Source organism: Nicotiana sylvestris, chromosome 2 (assembly GCF_000393655.2).
Source record: "Nicotiana sylvestris chromosome 2, ASM39365v2, whole genome shotgun sequence".
NCBI classification, from domain to species: Eukaryota; Viridiplantae; Streptophyta; class Magnoliopsida; order Solanales; family Solanaceae; genus Nicotiana; species Nicotiana sylvestris.
This window is the reverse complement of record NC_091058.1, coordinates 104449507-104469360: the sequence shown is the minus strand read 5'-3', so window position 1 is coordinate 104469360 and position 19854 is coordinate 104449507. Positions and strand designations below refer to the sequence as shown.

At 42.2% G+C, this 19854-nt stretch overlaps 2 protein-coding genes across 2 annotated transcripts; one reads left to right on the top strand and one right to left on the bottom strand.

Annotated features, from left to right (window-relative positions):
• Window positions 1–1094: 1094 nt before the first annotated feature.
• On the bottom strand, window positions 1095–5321 carry LOC104235913 (adenylyl-sulfate kinase 3-like). The gene is made up of 8 exons (XM_009789744.2): window positions 5101–5321; window positions 4730–4999; window positions 4168–4308; window positions 2596–2745; window positions 2382–2500; window positions 2200–2284; window positions 1837–1883; window positions 1095–1531 (listed from the first exon to the last, which is right to left on the bottom strand). Exons 1-8 carry the CDS (start codon window positions 5282–5284, stop codon window positions 1433–1435), a joined length of 1095 nt encoding a protein of 364 aa, XP_009788046.1. The 5' UTR covers window positions 5285–5321; the 3' UTR covers window positions 1095–1432.
• Window positions 5322–13082: 7761 nt separating this feature from the next.
• On the top strand, window positions 13083–13580 carry LOC138885351 (uncharacterized). Its single transcript, XM_070166294.1, has one exon. It carries the CDS (start codon window positions 13083–13085, stop codon window positions 13578–13580), a length of 498 nt encoding a protein of 165 aa, XP_070022395.1.
• The last annotated feature ends 6274 nt before the right edge of the window (window positions 13581–19854 follow it).

Genomic DNA, 19854 nt, shown 5'->3' with positions numbered 1-19854 from the left:
AGGAGAAAATTTGCAAAGCTCTTTCTTAAAACAATTGAAAAGCGCAACATTCAAATGAGAGGCTCCCCCTCTATTTATAAGGGTATAAATGTCCTGAACGGAAAATCAAGAGCCACCAGTTAGAAAATGGATAGGGCACAGGAAACGACACGATGCCTAGGAAACATGCGCCATAATGACGCATGAGAAGTATTTATGACATCCTGAATTGACGTGACGATCCAATCCCAAATTGACGTAACGGTTCGACGCAATTCTTGAAGCGTCACGTCGCTACCTCGCCATGAGGATCTCGCCTATCGTGTAAGGCATTCAGATTTCTCCCAATTTTTGAATCAACAGAGTCCGCCCATCGAGCTTGCCAAGAGGCGACCCCAACGGTCGGGGGGACTAACTATATGGGTCAAAATCTGTCCACACGTGGATTAGCGCTAAAAGGAATGGTAAGAGGTCGACTGAGCCGTGGTCGTACTCACAAGGCATAATAACGATAAGCATCTCGGCCACTGCTGAGATCGAGCCATCATCAAGCTTGTACGACAAAACATGTGTCGTAATGCTCGAGGGGAACAGAGAAAAGTATAATCAAGAGAGGGTATTTTGGCTAAAGACCGTTGGACAAAGGGGAACATTCGTAATATAAATAGAAGGTAAGAAGGCAAGAAAAGGGAACCGGCTCCCTCTGGAGAGAGAAGGATAGAAGAACAGGAGGAGACCTCCAACAACAAAGCAAAAGCGTAGGTTTTGACCGCAATCCCTTGTAAGCGACATTGCTGAGCCAGAAAAGATAGATCCCATAGCTATCGATGACGTTCCATCCTTTCCTTCTTTGCTCTCACATTACGGAACAATATATCAAAAATGTAAGCTTGCCATTTATGTTTGATATCTTTCAACAATCTTAAGAAGAGTTATATAAATTCAGCTGTATTCGATTCTTGTATTTAACATGCTTTGATCTAGAGCTAATTATCTTTGATTAAAATTTGCCCTCCCTTTCATCATTAATTAGTTTAACAAAAAGCTCAACACTTTTTAGTCAAACAATAAGGAAAATGTTTCCAAAACATTTAAGCCAACCAAACATGAGAAAATTGAAAAATATTTTCCTTCAGACCAAACACACCCTGAGCCTATGGCGGACGGAATCTTTCCTCACAACTTATAGCTTATGGGGAGGGGATATCTCATTATTTTAATGTTTTTATCTTTGTTTGGGATGTCGACAGGGTGGATTGGCACATGAATGCAGTGCTTCTTTCTGCGATCAGATCCTAACCTTGTACAACAAAAGTGCTAGGGCCTATCGAACATAATGTCCGCAAGTTTAGTTTACAGATTAACTCAATCTACATATACATTATGATCCACTTATTCACAAGGGAAACACAGCTCTCTCGAAATCTCAGTTTGAGCATAAGGTCATGAGCAGTTATGCTTTCAGGTATCCATTTTTGTCCAAGTATGAGATCACTACATCAGCCAAGTCATTAGGAGAATCACATAGCCCTTGGTTCTGACGCAAGACTATCTGCACAATAAAGAGATACAAGACCAGGAATAATCAGAATTTAGAGAAGAGCCGTGAGTTCTGTTCCTTTCATCTTTATTAAAGCATGATGGAATTGAATCTGCTCCAAGAAAGCTGAGGTGATTGAAAGATTACATTAACTTATAGTATAAATTGCTTATTTGGTTTATCCCAAATTTAAAAATATAGGTGAAGTCATGCAGTCAGGAAATGCTTATTATCTGGATATTGAAACTGCCGAATTTAGCAGTCAATCCTCAATCAATGTAGCATATCATTTAAAGAAGAAGAGAGACTTGTCTTACCTCTGATTTCAGGGGTGGCTCATATGGATCATCAATACCAGTAAAACCTGCAAAATTGCGTAAGTACCATATTATGATAATCCTCAAGAGCTAAGACTGAAGCGGATGCAACAAAGCTGAAAACAACATAGGAGAGGAGGATCTCTGCCTACTACAGTAGGGCCACAAAAATTCGAGTAACAGGTAACTTAATAGCTAAGAGTGAAGCAAACTCAAGTCTCACCACCTATTTGACATGATCTTACTTTTCAAATTAACCAAATTCATAGGTGCAAGATCGTAAACAGCTAGTATATAATATATTCTCCTAGTTCACAAAAAAGAAAAAGAAAAAAGAGGAGATGCTGATATAACAGATAGCACCTTTTATCTTTCCAGCTCGAGCAAGCTTATACAATCCCTTAGGGTCCCTTGCCTCACATACACGTAGAGGAACATCCATGAACACCTAAAAATTAGCCAGCTCAATCAGCTTTTTAGATGTGCCAAACAAGCAAGCTCTCACTTGAGAAGCTAATCCTTTGGGTACCATTCCTATTACGAACCTCAATGAAATCCCCTTCAGGTAGTAAAGCACGGCAGGCATCTCGCTCCTTTCTGTAGGGAGATATCAAACTGGCAATGCAAATAACTCCAGCATCCGCCAAAAGCTTAGACACTTCTCCTGTGAAATAACCATGTGAAATAACCATATGCAATTGTCAGATCCCAGAAGGAACAACACGATGGGATTACAACATGGGAAAGGTAGAAACCAACCAATTCGTCTTATATTTTCTGCTCGATCTTCAGCTCCAAAACTAAGGTCACGATTCAGACCATGGCGAACATTATCACCATCAAGGATGTAGGTGAGTTTTCCTCTAGCATGTAAGCCACGACTTAGAGAACATGCCAAAGTGCTCTTCCCTGAAATCATGTTTAATATTTAAAAATGGAAAAATATAGAGTGTGAATTCAAACAGCTCATAGACTGAAGAAAGAAACCAGGCAATAAGAGCTATAAGGATAACAGTACTGCTTGATGACTTTTTCTTTTAAGGGTTTTTTTTTGGGGGGTGGGGGGTGGGGTGGGGTAATGTGGTTGGTGCTAATAAAAAAGAAAAAACAAAGAATTTAAGCAATGAAAACAAAATTAGTGGTCGTGTATTAAGATGGTTTTGCCACAATCATTCATGTGCTTCCAAGTATGTCTACTCGCATAATAACTTTAAACCAGCTTGTTCACAGATAATGTTTGAATTCAACAGGTTGAAATTGCATTCATGTGCACCATTTGATGCTGACATGTTTGACACACTGTTTTCCAGTATTTTAGCTACAGCTCCAGGTTTTCAGATACTTATTCCCTGGTCTACTGATGAATGGCTTCTTAGATAAAACAGTATTCATCAAGCAAAATGCTCGTAGGATAAATATCCAAATCTGGTAGACATATGATTCTGTCATTTCTTAATGTTGTATTGTAATTGGCTAAGCATGACCGGAGAAAATAAAACTGCAGGAGTATATTATAGCTGAATGCTGTCATGCTGATCTATGATTTCAAGTAGCAAAGCAGTTAGCATGACTTCCAGAATAACCATATAATAACTAAAAGAATAATAACCAAATATCAACATGCTATTGCAAATGAGATCGTTACAAATACCCTGAATGTGATGCCTAAAGAAAGACAGCCTATTCTTTTGATTTACAAAAAGCATTCTGAACTCTGCTAGTTTCAGATGAATCCATTGACCAATCCCGAAAAGAGAAAAAGAACAAGTAAATATAGAAACACAATCTAATTAGTACTTCAAAATCAATAAAATATGAGATTGCAACATTTAAGTCTTGAATTCACATTCAGACACACAGTATGTTGGCAAAATAGCTGATGGAGAAACTAGAAATGCTTTTCTTGGTAACAAAATGGAAGGTTAATTAGCACTTCAGACTTGTTCACTAGCTTTAAATAGATTTGTGGGGAACAACCCATTTAAAGGTCTCCCATTGTCTTTTTCCAAAGGAAGACATATCTCTAAAACTCCCCGACACATTGAATCCGACATTATCCTTAGTTTCTAAGACTTCTTCAATTTACTTCATTGGATATTTACCATTTGACTTAGTACATCACAAATATTTCAAGTCATATAGCACCCAATTGTGTTTCCTTGTACATAGTGCATTGTTCTGGAGTATCACACGCATGTACAGAATACAAAACAAAAAAAACAGAAAATACAGAAACGGCCAGTACATCATATGAAAAATATATCCACAAAAATATAAAGTGGCAGAGAGGAATTTGATAGCTGCCATGAGCTTATGAGATGTTAAACAAACCTGAACCACTGAGACCTGTAATCCATATAACACAACCCCTTTGCTGAAGCAACTCCTCTCTGTCACTTTTCTCTACAGAACATTTGTGCCAAACAATGTTCGTTGAATTCCCGTTTGTAGAAATCCGAGGTATACTTTTACCTAGTTAAATCATCCATTACATCAGTAACTGCAACTTTTTTGACACCAAAACTACCTTCACTCAAATCGTTGTCTCATTCAGGTAACCAAGGAAAAATTTATGTCCAAACAATCCAGGAAAATCAGATGTAAACAACTTCTAATGCTTTTACAGGACACAACAGGAAATAGCAATAAGGCAGGAATAATTTAACAGTTGTTCCATAGAAAGACAGATTCAAGATTTAAAGCCAGCACGCGAGTGCTAATTGCATCAACTACTTTTTCATGATAACGGGCTCAGATTTCAGATCATAGTTAAGTATACATTGTTAAATTTTCTTCTTCAACATGCATTGTTAATTTTCTTTTAGCTATATATAGTTTGTCGAAAATCGTGCCCTATGCTGAAAAGCTACAAACAAAAGCGAAATATAAATACCAGAAAAGCCAGGACAATCATTTGCAGTCACTTGATCGTTTGAATTGTATCCTGGCTGATGAACATTTTCGGCTTTTCCATTGATATGAGAAGTTCTAGAAGCCTCCATTGCCCTTAAAGGCGGTAAGCCCAATAACTTAGCTTTGCAAAAATTACATGCCCGAAGCTTTAGAACTCCTAACTTTTCAGACGAGGTGTCAGCACCATCAAATTTTGACGGAGTACGATAAAACAACGAACCATTTCCGATGGCACTCGTCATTGAAACATCTAAAATTCAACCAATATGCCTTTGAATTATTATACAAGATGTACAAATAATGCAAAAGAAAAAAAGAATAATCGATTGAATAGGAGAAAAATGTTATTACTATCAATTAGAAGACAGAGAGAAATGACGGTTTTATGACGAACAATTGAATTGATTTTGTATGTACAAAAGGGAAGGAGATTTAAGAAAAGAAAAATGGAAGTTGATGACGGTGTTTGAGTTTTTGGTGGTGGAGGGAGGAGGTAGGTGGAGATGAGATGGCATATAATATATAGCATATACATGTCGTGAACACGACAAAGAGGAATTGCTGGCAGGATAGAATCCTCTCTCAGATATACTAATGAAGTGCGGAACTGAGCTCATATGCCACGCTCCGTTGTTGGAGTGTTTTTTTTTTTTTTTCGTTTTGAATAATTAACCTAAACTACCATACATTCAATCACCTAAATTAAAAATAATCTCTTCTCCCCCCATATATATATATATATATATATATATATATATATATATATATATATATATATATATATTGGGCTATCTCCGAGTCCGGGCGACTCGAGGTAGAGGTCAGACCCGGTTGGAGGATACACGCCTCGAGGAAGCAGATCGAAGACTTGGCGCGACCTACATCGAGGACAGTGCGATCTCGAGGGCACTCAAGAAAGAGCGGGAATTTCTCAAGGATACGTGGGTCAGGGCATAAATTAAAGGTTAAGATTTGTACAAAATGGTACAAGTCTGTACTAGGTTATTATACACATGTACCAATAGAATTCTTGACTATAATTAGGAATGTACTATGTTAGGATTTTCTCCTCCTATATAAAGGGGACCTCAACCATTTTGTAAAGAACATCTCACATTATTCACTGCAATAGAACATTCCATTCTGCTTTTCTTGCTTAACGTGCTCAACATTTGTTCTTCAGTTTTATTATCTTTACTTTATTGTCCATACTTGTCACGACCCCGGTTCGCCCTCCGTGAACCATCGTGATGGCACCTAAAATGTGCCACCCAGCATACACCATATTTAACTCTCAATATCAAAACATAAATCCAAGACCCGGAAACCCACGAATCACAAGCTAAGAAGTACGACATAGCTCTAACTCCGGAATGTCTAAATAGAACAGAAAAATATAGAAGGGCTAAATACTAAAAAGCAGGAATAGAAAGGGACTTCTCGGTCTGCGGACGTGGCAGATGTACCTCGAAGTCTCTAGAGCAGTCGCCTCCTCAAGGATGATAGGCCTGAGTAGCGGTACCTGGATATGCACATGAAAAACATGCGCAGAAGGGGCATGAGTACACCACAACGGTAATCAGTAAGTGCCAAGCCTAACCTCAGTTGGGTAGTGACGAGGAAGGTCGGGGCCCTACTGAGATTAAATAAGTATAAAGATGACAGGATAAAATAAGCAGTACAATTGAGAATCTACAGTAAGAATCTATACAGGAAAATAAGAGTACAATAACGGAAACAGAGATGAAGGCAAAGCACATGGAAGTACCACTCATAACAAGGATGATAACCGGGGATCTCTTGGTATCCCGAGGATCTCTTGGTATCCTCAATATATGCTAGGGATCTCTTGGTATCCCGAGGATCTCTTGGTATCCTCAATATATGCTAGGGATCTCTCGGTATCCCGAGGATCTCTTGGTATCCTCAATATATGTTCCAGGGGTCTCTTGGTATCCCACACCTCAGTTCAGATCATAAATATGTACAGGGGATCTCCCGGGATACCGTCCCGTAGTCCCAAAGTAAAAACACACAACAACACAAGAATACCCAATTAAGCTAAATTTCATACCAAGTAAACGGTTAATTCTAGCCTAACATGCTTCACGTAATGCAATTAAGGCAGTTTAAGCAAATAGACAATTACGCCAACTAAACATGCTTTTCTAAACTAGCAACAGGCTAAATTCACAAGTAGAATAAAACAGGAAAAAGAACTCAATTGAAATACTTAAGGAAAAATCGGATTTTCAATAATTAGCTCAAGTACGCGCTCGTCACCTCACGTACAAGACATTTCAATTATCAAATATATCATATCCTACGGGGAAGGTCCCTCACACAAGGTTAGACAAGCGACTTACCTCGAACCGGCTCAAAATCAACCCGAAACCACGCTCTTTCCACGAGTACTCGACTCCAAATGGCCCAAATCTATTCAATTCAATTGCATAATGTAAATAACACTTCAAGTAACCGATTCTACAATTAAATCCTAAGCTAATGCAAAATTTTGTAAAATGACCAAAACGCCCCTCGGGCCCAAGTCTCGGAATCGGGTAAATTTATAATTCCAGAACCCTCGCACTCTCACGAGTTCAGTGACCTCAATTTGTCCCTCAAATCATCACTCAAAGGTCTCCAATTAGACAACCCTAACCCCCAAATTACCTCTGATTTTCCTAAATTTTTCATGCTTAGATTGATAAAAATCATTCCAATAACGAGTTTAGAGACCAAAGACCTTACCCCAATGAACTCCTCTGAGAATTTCTCTTGAAAAGTGCTCCCCAAGCTTTTTCCCGTTTTGAAAAAAAAGATGAAAAAAGAATTTTCGCGAAGGCAAGAATTTATATGTTCTGCCTAGCGATTTCCGCATTTGCGGGCCCTGATGCGGTCCCGCTTCTGCGGAACTAACATCGCATCTACGACCTTTCGCTTAATGGCCAATTTTCGCATCTGCGATTCCCAATCCGCAGATGCGGGTACCGCTTCTGCGGAATTACCACCGCTTCTGCGGTTCTTGAAGAAGTCCCCAATTTCCGCTTCTACGACCATTGAGCCGCTTCTGCGGCGCCGCACCTGCGGAACCCAAACCGCATGTGCGGTTATGACAGAACCAGCAGCTGAAGCTGCAACTTAAATTCCAAAATCTTTCCGTCAACCATCGGAATTCATCCCGAGACCTCCAGGACCTCAACCAAAGGCACAAACAAGTCACAAACAACTATCCAAACTTGTACCAATCCTTAGAACACCTAAAACAACATCGAAACCTCGAATTAACCATGGATTCAAGCGTAAGTACTCCAAAATCCTCAAAATACTCTTTCGATCAAAAAGTCTATCAAACCTCGTCCGAATGACCTGAAATTTTGTACACACGTCAAATTCAACACTTCAGATCCACTCCAACTTCCGGAGTTTTATTCCGACCCTCATATCAAAATCTCACTATCAGACCGGAAACTCCAAAAATTCAACTTTCAGCATTTCAAGCCTAAGTTAACTACGGACCTCCAAAACACAATCCGATCACGCCCCTAAGCCCGAAATCACCCAACGGAGCTAACGGAACCATCGGATTCCCATTCCGAGGCCGTCTTTACACTATTCCGACTACGATCAACTTTCCAATACTTAAGCTCTCATTTAGGGACTAAGTGTCCCAAAACTCTCCGAAACTCAAAATCGAACATCCCGGTAAATCAAAATAGCAGAATTAAACTTGGGAAAAGCAGTTAATAGGAGATCGAGGCGTAAATTTTTAAGACGATCGGCCGGGTCGTCAGAATACTTTATTGTGCCTAGCTGACCTCGAGGTCCCTGGGATAATCAAGCTCGAGGCCCCTATTGCTTCAACAACATTGATTTGGTTCATCAAATCTTCTTACTTAAGCTTAATACTACTTGTATAATCACTAACATTAGAATATATCACGTATCTTTAAAACCACAAATTACCTTTAATTGTTACTCACATTTTTCGAGGTAAACAGTTTGGCGCCCACCGTGAGGCTAAAGATAATAGTGATTATTTTAGTGCTAGTTTTCTGATAACACACGTTATTCTTCACACTTTTTCTTGTCAAAGATTTTTTGATTTCAGACCAAAATATGTCTAGCACACAAAACACACCTGCTCATGACAGTGAGGGACTCGGAGAAACAGTGGTATAGGGGTTGGTGTACCACCCATAAACCCTGAGGGAGCACCAAATGTGGAACCAGTTGATATCAGTTCGCACAACGCTCTAAAAACTGATGCAAGCATAGACCCCGTAAGGAATGCACACAGGGAAGCCCGAGCAGGAGTCTAGGAAACACGAGGGATGGAAGAAGGATGAGTCAGCCTCCAAGTGATATTCGAGATGCTGCAAGCTCAAGAAATCGCCATCGTTCACTTCATAGTCAGAACAAAACTCCTAACACCGCCGAACCAGTAGACGCCCGGCACGAGCCAGCGCTAGGAAGGCCCGATGAAAGCGGCCCCCGAGGACTGACCCCACAATCATGAAAATGCTCGAGGAACTGACTAAAAGAATCGAGTTAGGAGAAAGAAGATAGAAGGCAACGATAAGAAGGTAGAAACTTATAACTCCCGGGTAGACCAAATACCGGGAGCACCTCCAGTTTTGAGAGGTCTAGATGCCAAAAAATTCATACAAACGATGCCAAAAAATTCATACAAAAACCTTTCCCCTCAAGGGAAACTCCGATGTCCATTCCCAAGAAATTTCGCATGCCCGATATACCAAAATACAATGGAACAACTGACCCTAACGAACATATTACTTAATATACTTGTGGAATAAAAGGAAATTACTTGAATAACGATGAAATCGAGTCGGTGTTATTGAAAAAGTTTGGGGAAACATTATCAAAAGGAGCCATGGTATGGTATTACAACATAGATCCTAACTCAATAGATTCATTTGCTATGTTGGCGGACGCCTTCCTAAAAGCACATGCTGGGGCTATAAAGGCGGTCACAAGAAAATCGGACGTCTTCAAAATAAAACAAAGGGATGGCGAGATGCTAAGAGAGTTCGTGTCCCGGTTTCAGATGGAAAGGATGGAATTACCACCTGTCTCTGATGACTGGGCAGTTCAGGCCTTTATGCAAGGTTTGAATGAAAGAAGCTCGATTGCATCTAGATAGCTGAAGCGGAACTTGATTAAATATCCAGTTGTGACATGGTTGGATGTGCACAATCATTATCAGCAAAAAAATTAGGGTATAGGATGACTAGTAATCATCATAATAGATTTGCAGCCAAGCCCCTGAGGGACATAAACCGGGGATTAAGATTCAACAAAGAATGGTATCAACCATATGCCGATCGAAGGAACAATGGCCCGAGTCACAACACCTCTCGGAGCAATCGAAAAAGTGACCGGGGACAAGGTTCATAAGGGCTCATGATCAAGAACGAGTTCGATAAGCACGCCGACCCTGCCGAGGTCCCCCGATTATCAGAATACAACTTCAACATAGATGCATCAGGGATCGTCTCAGCTATTGGGAGAAACAAAGATACTAAGTGGCCCAAGGAATACAGACCGATACCTCCCAAAGGAACCCGAACTTAATGTGCAAGTATCATGGCACGCATGGTCATAGAACGGAGGATTGCAGGCAGCTAAGGGAGGAAGTGGCTAGGTTATTCAATGAGGGCCACCTTCGAGAATTCCTGAGTGATCGGGCTAAGAATCACTTCAGGGAAAGAGATGCAGGTAGAAAGAATGAACCTGAAGAACCTCAACACGTCATTCACATGATCATCAGCGGAGTCGATATCCCATAGGAACATGTATTCAAATGTACCAAGGTATCCATCACAAGGGAGAAACGAACTCGGGATTACGTGCCCAAGGACACCCTCACATTCAGCGAGGAAGACATCAAGGTTTTATCTCAACCTCACAACGATGCACTGGTAATTTCTATCCTTTTAAATAAAGTTCAAGTTAAACGTGTTCTCATGGATCCAGGTAGTTTGGCAAATATAATCAGGTCAAGGGTCGTGGAGCAGCTCGGACTGCTCGATCAAATCATACCGACATCTCGGGTCTTGAATGGCTTTAACATGGAAAGCAAAATAACGAAGGGAGAAATCATCCTCCCAGTCAACATGTTTGGAACCATACAAGACACCAAATTTCATGTCATCGAAGGTGACATGAGGTATAATGCTTTGCTTAGAAGGCTATGGATCCATAGCATGAGGGCGGTGCCATCGACCCTTCATCAGATGAAGAAGTTTCCAACGAAGGATGGCGTGAAAACAATATATAGAGAGCAACATGCAGCTAAGGAGATGTTTGTAGTGCATGACTTGGCACCAGTATCGACACCATCCACATGGAAAAAATCGAAGGACGAACAAGTGGCCAAATAGCAATCATAGCCCGTGCCCTCGGTTGAGCCTGAGGGACAGGTGCTCGATGAACAGGTGGCTAAGGACGAAGAAGAAGATTTCCTCATCCCCCAAACCTTCTTTGCCCCCGAGGAGTGGGATGCGACGAAGTCCATGGTCGAAGAACTCGAGCAGGTCATAGTGATCAAACATCTTCCAGAACGAAAGGTATGCCTGGGGACGGGGTTAACCCCCAAACTCAGGAAAAAACCCATTCAGTTTCTCATACATAATATTGATTGCTTCTCTTGGTCCCACTTAGATATGACAGGTATCCCACCGGAGATAACTACCCATCGACTAAGTGTCAATCCTAGATTTAAATCGGTAAAGCAAAAGAGGAAACCTCAGTCCGAGGTAAAGCATGCATTCATCAAAGAAGAGGTAACCAAACTTCTCAAAATAGGATCCATCAGGGAAGTAAAAGATCCCGAATGACTAGCTAACGTAGTGGTAGTACCTAAAAAGGGGAATAAACTTAGAATGTGTGTAGACTACAAAGATTTAAACAAAGCATGCCCTAAAGATTCTTTCCCATTGTCCAACATCGATCGTTTGATCGATGATACAGTTGGCCACAAGATCCTACCTTTCTCGATGCCTACTCCGGGTACAACCAAATTCAAATGAACCCGAAGGATCGGGAAAAAACTTCATTCATCACGAAGTATGGTATGTATTGTTATAATGTAATGCCTTTTTGGGCTAAAGAATGCAGGAGCCACATATCAACGCCGAGTTAATAAGATGTTCGAACATCAAATAGGCAAGTCCATGGAAGTTTATATTGATGACATGCTAGTTAAGTCCCTACGCGCAGAGGACCATTTTACCAATTTGCAGGTAACATTCGACATTCTAAGAAAGTACAACATGAAGCTCAACCCCGAGAAATGTGCTTTTGGAGTCGGCTCGGGCAAGTTCTTGGGCTTCGTGGTATCGAACAGAGGTATCGAGATCAACCCCGATAACATCAAAGCCATTGAGGAAATCACCGTGGTGAACAATGTAAAAGTCATACAACGGCTGACCGGACGAATAACTGCCCTAGGTTGGTTTATCTTGAGGTCTTCAGATCGGAGCCATCACTTCTTTTTCCCTACTCAAAAAGAAGAACAACTTCGCATGGACTCCGGAGTGCCAACAAGCCTTGAAAGAATTAAAGTGGTATCTCTCGAGCCCACTCTTGCTATATACTCCAAAGGAGGATGAAACACTCTACTTGTATCTATCCGTGTCCGAGGTAGCGGTAAGTGGCATGTTGGTTCGAGAAGAGCAAGGTATGCAATTTCCTGTCTATTATGTGAGTCGCACCCTAGGAGATGCTGAAACCAGGTATCCACATTTAGAAAAGTTAGCTCTTGCATTAATAAGTGCATCTAGGAAGTTAAAACCATATTTTCAATGTCATCCTATATGTTTACTAACTACATACCCGCTTTGGAATGTCTTGCATAAGCCCGAATTATCGGGCAGATGGCTAAATGGGCCATCGAACTTAGAGGGTATGATATCGAATATCAGCCTCAAACGGCTATCAAGTCTCAAGTTTTGGCTAACTTTGTGGCCGATTTTGCGCCTACCCTCATCCCGAAGTAGAAAAGGAGCTCTTGCTAAAAACGGGTACATCATTAGGGGTATGGAACCTATTCATGGACGGTGCCTCGAATGTGAAAGGGTTCAGGCTCGGCACCGTCTACGGGCAATATTATTAGGCAATCTATCAAAACTTCTAAATTAACTAACAATGAGGCCGAGTATGAGGCCACGATTGCAGGTCTTGAACTAGCCAAGGGCCTCGGAGCAGAGGTCATCATGGCAAAGTGTGATTCCCTTTTGATAGTAAATCATATCAACAGAAGCTTCGAGGTTCGAGACGATCGAATGCAAAGGTACTTAGACAAACCTCAAATGACATTGCACCGCTTCAAGGAATGGACACTGGACCATGTACCTCGAGAACAGAATAGCGAGGCCGATGCACTTGCAAACTTGGGATCATCAATTGAAGAAGAGGATATCGTCCCGGGGACTGTCGTTCAATTGTCGAGGCCAGTGGTCGAAGAAGGCCATGCAGAGATTAATTCAACAAGTTTGACATGGGATTGGAGGAATAAGTACGTCGACTACTTAAAGCATGTGAAGCTCCCCGCGGACCCAAAAGAGTCAAGAACACTTCGAACCAAAGCAACTCGATTCTCACTCGATAAAAATGGAACGTTGTACAAAAGAACCTTCGATGGACCACTGACATTGTGGTTGGGACCCAGGGATACTGATTACGTACTACGAGAAATCTACGAGGGTACTTACGGGAACCATTCTGGTGCAGACTCTTTGGTTCGCAAGGTGATCAGAGCAGGGTACTATTGGGATACCATGGAAAAGGATACCAAGGAGTTCATTTAAAAGTGTGATAAATTCCAAAAATTTGCACCGATGATCCATCAACCTGGTGAACAACTCCATTCGGTCCTATCCCCGTGGCCATTCATGAAATGGGGGATGGACATCGTCGGCCCCCTACCAACGGCGCCAGGTAAAGCTAGATTTATTTTGTTTATGACTGACTACTTCTCAAAATAAGTAGAAGCGCTGGCCTTTGAGAAGGTAAGAGAAAAAGAAGTCATCAACTTCATATGGGACCACATCATATGTCGGTTCGGGATACCCGCCGAATAGCATGTGACAATGGAAAGCAGTTCATCGGCAGCAAGGTAACAAAATTCCTCAAGGACCATAAAATCAAAAGGATTCTATCAGCACCTTACCACCCGAGTGCAAATGGTCAGGCTGAGTCCACAAACAAAACCATCATTGAAAACTTAAAGAAAAGGTTAGGTGATGCTAAGGGGAAATGGAGAGAAGTGCTGTCCGAGGTGCTATGGGCTTATCGAACAACTTCGAAGTCGAGCACATGGGAGACCCCATTTTCTTTGGTATACATGGATCCCAAGCATTGATCCCAATCGAAGTTGGGGAACCTAGCATCAGGTTTTAGCACGCCACCGAGGACTCAAATCACGAGGCTATGAACACTTCTCTCGAACTACTTGATGAAAAAAGTGAGGCCGCGTCAATCCGAATGGCCACACAAAAACAAAGGATCGAAAGGTATTACAACAGAAGGACGAACCTTCGACATTTTGGAGTCGAGGACTTAGTCCTAAGGAAAGTCACTCTCAATACCCGGGACCCAAATGAAGGGAAGCTAGGTCCTAATTGGGAAGGACCGTACCGTGTCGTCGGATTCGTAGGGAAAAGATCCTACAAACTTAGCACGATGCTTAGGCGATACTACTGCTGAGGTATGACCTTCTCCACTTTTCCATTTGTATTTAAAAATAACTCCTTGAAGATGTTCGATAGGAGATATCGAGGCATATTTCAGCTCGAAGACCTTAGGTTTGAAAGCATGCATTGCACTCTTTTTCCCTTAGATCGGAGTTTATCCCAAATGGGTTTTACCGGCAAGGTTTTTAACGAGGCAACACCTATATGCTACCTCAGGAACATTCAACAAGTATTCAAGGCTTCTTTTCAATCAACCTCGAATACTGGGGGTCATCACCCTCAGAGGTTACATTTTTGAGAAAGATACTTCGCGCCTAAGAAGGCCTCGATAAGAGAACTTTGTAATGGGCCAAACAGTCAAATGAACCGTGTCCATATAGAATAGTGGAGCCCCAATGGCAAAACATGTACGCATGTATCAACTATTTAAAAAAGCATTCTGGTTATATCAAAAGCACTTTGTATCTCATACGAGCTCTACACTTACAATCCTACGGGAAGCGGCTCAAGGGCCAAAGCACCTCGAAATACTCGGGGACTGTCATTGATAGTCAATGCATCCGAGTCACTAAAAATTCGGATTCATAAGTCCTCAAAGAGGCACCCCCTCAAAACAAAGGCCAAGGCCAATATACTCGGGGACTAACTTTTTGAACAAGTTCGGAAAGTTATCGGAAAATAAGTTCAAGTGACAAACCCGAAGGCTATGACCATACTAAAAGCTACAGTCACGTAAAGGCTACGGCTAAAATAATGCGATTCGGAGACGTTCGACTTCTGCTATAAAATTAAAGGCCTTCAAACATTGAAAAACCTGTTAAATCAGGCTACCCCCGGCAAAAGCAAAATCTAAGGGGCCTCGATAAATTCAGCCCCCGAAAAATTTAAGGGTTTCGATAAATTAGCCCTTGAATAATACAAAGGCTTCAATAACACCAGCCTTCGGAAAAACCTTAAGAGGTATTCGATTATGTCTACACAAACGAAATGACTAATAAGGTTCCGATACATCGAGCCTTTGAAAAACCCAACGGGTACAGAAACACATGCTAAAGCATAACTAAAATTTCACTAAGTCATTTAGCCGAAATGAGGGAAAATTATATAGCCATTTTAGAGGCCGAAATGGCCCAATTTAAAGAACCTAAGGGCCAATTTTAAAAGAGCCTAAGAGCCGATATATAAGAGCCTACGGGCCAGCTTAAAAATGATATAGGGCCAAAAGCTTATGAGAACCTGAGACTCTGTTCTCATTTATCTCGGACCCAAAGGCCCCATTGTTCCGTGCTCGTATCAAAGTAATTTTAAGCTTAGCTCGAAGATCATCTAAACCTTATGGGGTATGATCTTGAGCAATAAAAACCTAAGGGTTTATTACGAGTCTAGACCGATACTCAAGCTTAGTATTTAAATCATCAGAATTTTTCATAAATAAGGACAAAATAAAAGTCAACACAAATCAAGGAAAGAGCAAAAAGATAATTTATGTTCATTAAGGAAATTAACAAAACATATTACAATGCCTACAAGGGGCCCATTGCACAAAAAAGGAACCTAATCTATTTTCGGGGCCACATCCTCGAGAGTGTCGTCTTCATCTTCAGCGGCTTTATCTTCAGGAGTCTCTTCCCCTTCAGGAACATCTTCTTCACCTTCCTCGTCCCCGGAGCCACTCACCACATCCTCGTCATCAGAGGAGACAAGAAACCTAGCATCAGTTTCCCGCACCTTTGCTTTGACTATCTCCCCGGTGAGGTTGAACCCTCGGGCATGGATTTCTTCGAGACTCTCCCTCCGGGCTTGGAACTTAGCCAATTCATTGCTCCGTCTCTCCTGGTCGGAGGCCTCCCTTAACTTAGCTTGGACGGTCACGGCTTCCCTCATATATATAGCAATGGATTTATCAGCCGCAACTTACATCTTCTCAGCTTCATCCCTGGCCTGTACAACTTCAGCCTTAGCCTGTGCAGCTTCGGCCTGGGCTTTATCTAGCTCGGCCTCCAACCCCTCGATCTTCCTAGCGTGAGACAGAACCTTCACTTCAACACCTCAAAGCTGAGCTTCAACCGAGGCTAGCTGGGCCACAATAGCTTCCTTGTCGGCAGCAAGTTGATCCATGTTCTTTTTCCACTGGTGACAATCAGACTGAACTTGATCTACCTCACCCCCGAGCTGCCCAATTATATTTAGCTTTTGCTGTAGCTGAGATATCAAAGTATTAGCCTCCGAAGTAGGGCCAAGAAGGCCTAACTCTGTTAAAATTACAGTTACCTGCTCGTCTAGCTCGGACTCGCTTTTTTGAGCCTTGGCAAATGCGGTACGGAAATTCTTAAACTCCTCTTCCTTTTGGCTGCAGAGGAGACTTAGGGCCTTCTCTTCGCCCGAAACTTTCTTAAGCTCGGCCTCACTTTGGCTCAGCTCGGCTCTAAACTTTGAAATGGCCTATACATGAAATGGAGACATATCAGTCGAAAGAAAAAATTGCAAAAACTAAAGGTGAGTACTTACCCGAGAAAGGAGATGATGAGCCTCTTCAAAGATAGCAGACGCATCATTCAAGTCATCGGCGTCCTCAATCCCAGTGTAGCAACCCTAGAAAGGATCATCCTCGATGACTTTGCTTAGATCGAGCTTAGGCAGAGCGTTGGCTTCTTCAATTGTCCCCTCGGAATAGGTCGACAAAGAAAGGGAATGACCTGTTGTCGCGTCCCCGAGTTCTTCACTCGGGGCATTCTCATTAGCATTAGGGGACTCAGTGTTTACCCCCTCCGGTATAGTCATTGGAGACGGTGAGACAATCTCAACCTCCGGGGACATAAGGGCCTTGCCTGTTTCTTCCCTCCGAGCCTCCTCACCACGGGATGGGTTTTCTAGTTCAGAAGGCTCGACAGCCTCGACTGGCTTCCTGGTTCAAGTCACCAGCGCCTATTCTTCATCATCATTTTCCTCACCATCCGGGGAGTCATGGGCCAAGTCTGTGCCCGTTTGAGCAAACCTTTTCCGCAGCCTTCGAGTGGAGGTTTTCTTGTCTTGAGGGTCTTCGTGTTTCGAGACCCTCTTTCCTTTGTTGTCCTTCTCGGGCTTTGGGTTTGAAGGCTTGGTTGTTGCCCCGGGCGGGGCCGATCTCATCTCGGATGCATCTTCAAGGCCTGCATAGGCAAGCGTGAGTAAGTAAAAATATTGCCAAATGTATGGAAAGTATTGAAACTATATAAAGGCACTTACCGTGGTTCTTGGCCTCCCACTGGCCCTTCATTAATTTGCGCCACTTGCGCTTATCGTAGGAAGAAGTGGCAGCTAACTTTCTGACCCAATCCTCGAGGTCCGGCATCGCTAGAGGCGCCCAAGCATTGTCTGCCAAAAGAAAGATAAGAGTGTTATAGAATATGAAAGAATATGAATATATACAAGAAATACGAACTCCACTTATGGTTAAAGTTCCACTTCTCCGGGAACGGCATTGTTTCCTCGGGGATGATGTCCGAAGTTCTTACTCTAACGAAGCGGCTCATCTAACCCCGGTCTTTGGGTTCGTCGGTGTTGGCGAAAAAGGATTTCATTGTTCGATGTTGCAGCTTGATGAGCCTTCGAAATAACTAGGGCCGATACAACCGAACCAGGTGGCTGAGGGCAAATTCCAAACCCTCGACTTTTTCAAAAAAGTACCGCAACATGATCACGATACACTAAAAAGAAGGGTGGATTTGACTGAGGGTGACTTCGTACGTCTTGCAGAAGTCGATCACCACCAGATTGAGGGGACCTAGTGTGAAGGGGTAAGTGTAAACACTCAAAAAACCCCTCCTTGTGGGTAGTTATGCTTTCATCAGGCCTCAGGATCTGAACCTCGACCTCATCTCCCCACCGACAATCCTTCTTTACTTCCTTGGTGAGCTGCTTCGTTATCAGGCTAATGTATCGGGATACATGCTCGTATCGGCCTTCGACATCGGGAGGATTCTCGATACCAAAGCCCTTCTTGATGATGCAATCACCAGGGGTGATTTCCTCAAGTGTTGGCGGCACTATCGGTTTGGCCGGCCGGGAGGTGGAGGAAGATGATGCTTTATCCTTTTTGGGGAATGTCTTGGAAGTTTTAGCCATGGTTGTAAGCTAAAGAATGTGGGTGCACATGGATGAGGTGTTTCCGGCAAGATCTTGGTGTTTTCCGGCGCTTAAAGAGGCGGAGGAAGCGAGTAATTAAAGAAAGAGATGAAGATGGGAAAGGATTGAAGAAATGGTAAAGTTTTTTACTTAGAGAAAACATCTCATATTTATAGAGGGGCAGCGACGGTTCGGTGGCATTAGTGGCCGACGAACGCTGGCGTGCATTCAATGTTTTTGAGGAAGTGGGCTGATGGGATATTTCAGTCACTTTGAACGCCGGCATAACGAGGATGACATCATCACTAAGGGCTTCGGGAGTCCAAATCATTTCATATCATTTCATTCTAAGAAACACAAGGACTATCTATATACGGTCAAAATCAAGGAGCCCAATTTTGAAGTCTTAAATTGGGCTATGAGTCCGAGTCCGGGTGACTCGAGATAGAGGTTAGACCCGGTTGGAGGATACACACCTCGAGAAAGCAGATCGAAGACCTGGCGCGACCTATATCGAAGATAATGCGATCTCGAGGGCACTCAAGAAAGAGCGGAAATTTCTCAAGGACACGTGGGTCAGGGCATAAATTAAAGGAAAAGGTTTGTACGAAATGGTACAAGTCTGTACTAGGTTATTGTACACATGTAACAATAGAATTCTTGACTACAATTAGTGTCACGACCCAAAAACCGACCCTGTTGTTATGGCGCATATCGTGAAACTAGGCCAGCCGACACAACTCCCAAATCAACCATTTTCCAATAAAAAAGTTGTTTTATACCATTTATAAACCAATAATCTCATAATAAAACTCAAAAGTAAAGTGCGGAATAATAACACAAGCCCGACATCGGGGTGTCACTAGTCATGAGCATCTACGAAGGTCTGAATACAACAAAAACAGTCAAAAATATACTAAGTACAGTAATGAAAATGAGAGGAAGGAAGTAGTGCTGTGAACGTCGTGCATCCACCTTGCTAACTCTATTGACTCCGTGTCTGAGCAATCAATACCCGCTACCGGGTTCCGAAATACCTGAATTTGCACACGAGGAGTAGGGAGTAATGTGAGTACTCCAACCCAGTAAGTATAAGAGTAAATAAAGACTGAGCAGTAGGAAACAATGAATCCACATTTATGATAAACTCAATAAGCACAACAGGCTTTCAAATCAGAATACGAGCCAATTGTCTCATTTAAAATCCAGCTTTTGGTAAAAATCATTTGAAAATGCTTTCCAATAGTGTCAGTAGGGGTTCAATACCGTTATAAGAAAAGAGATG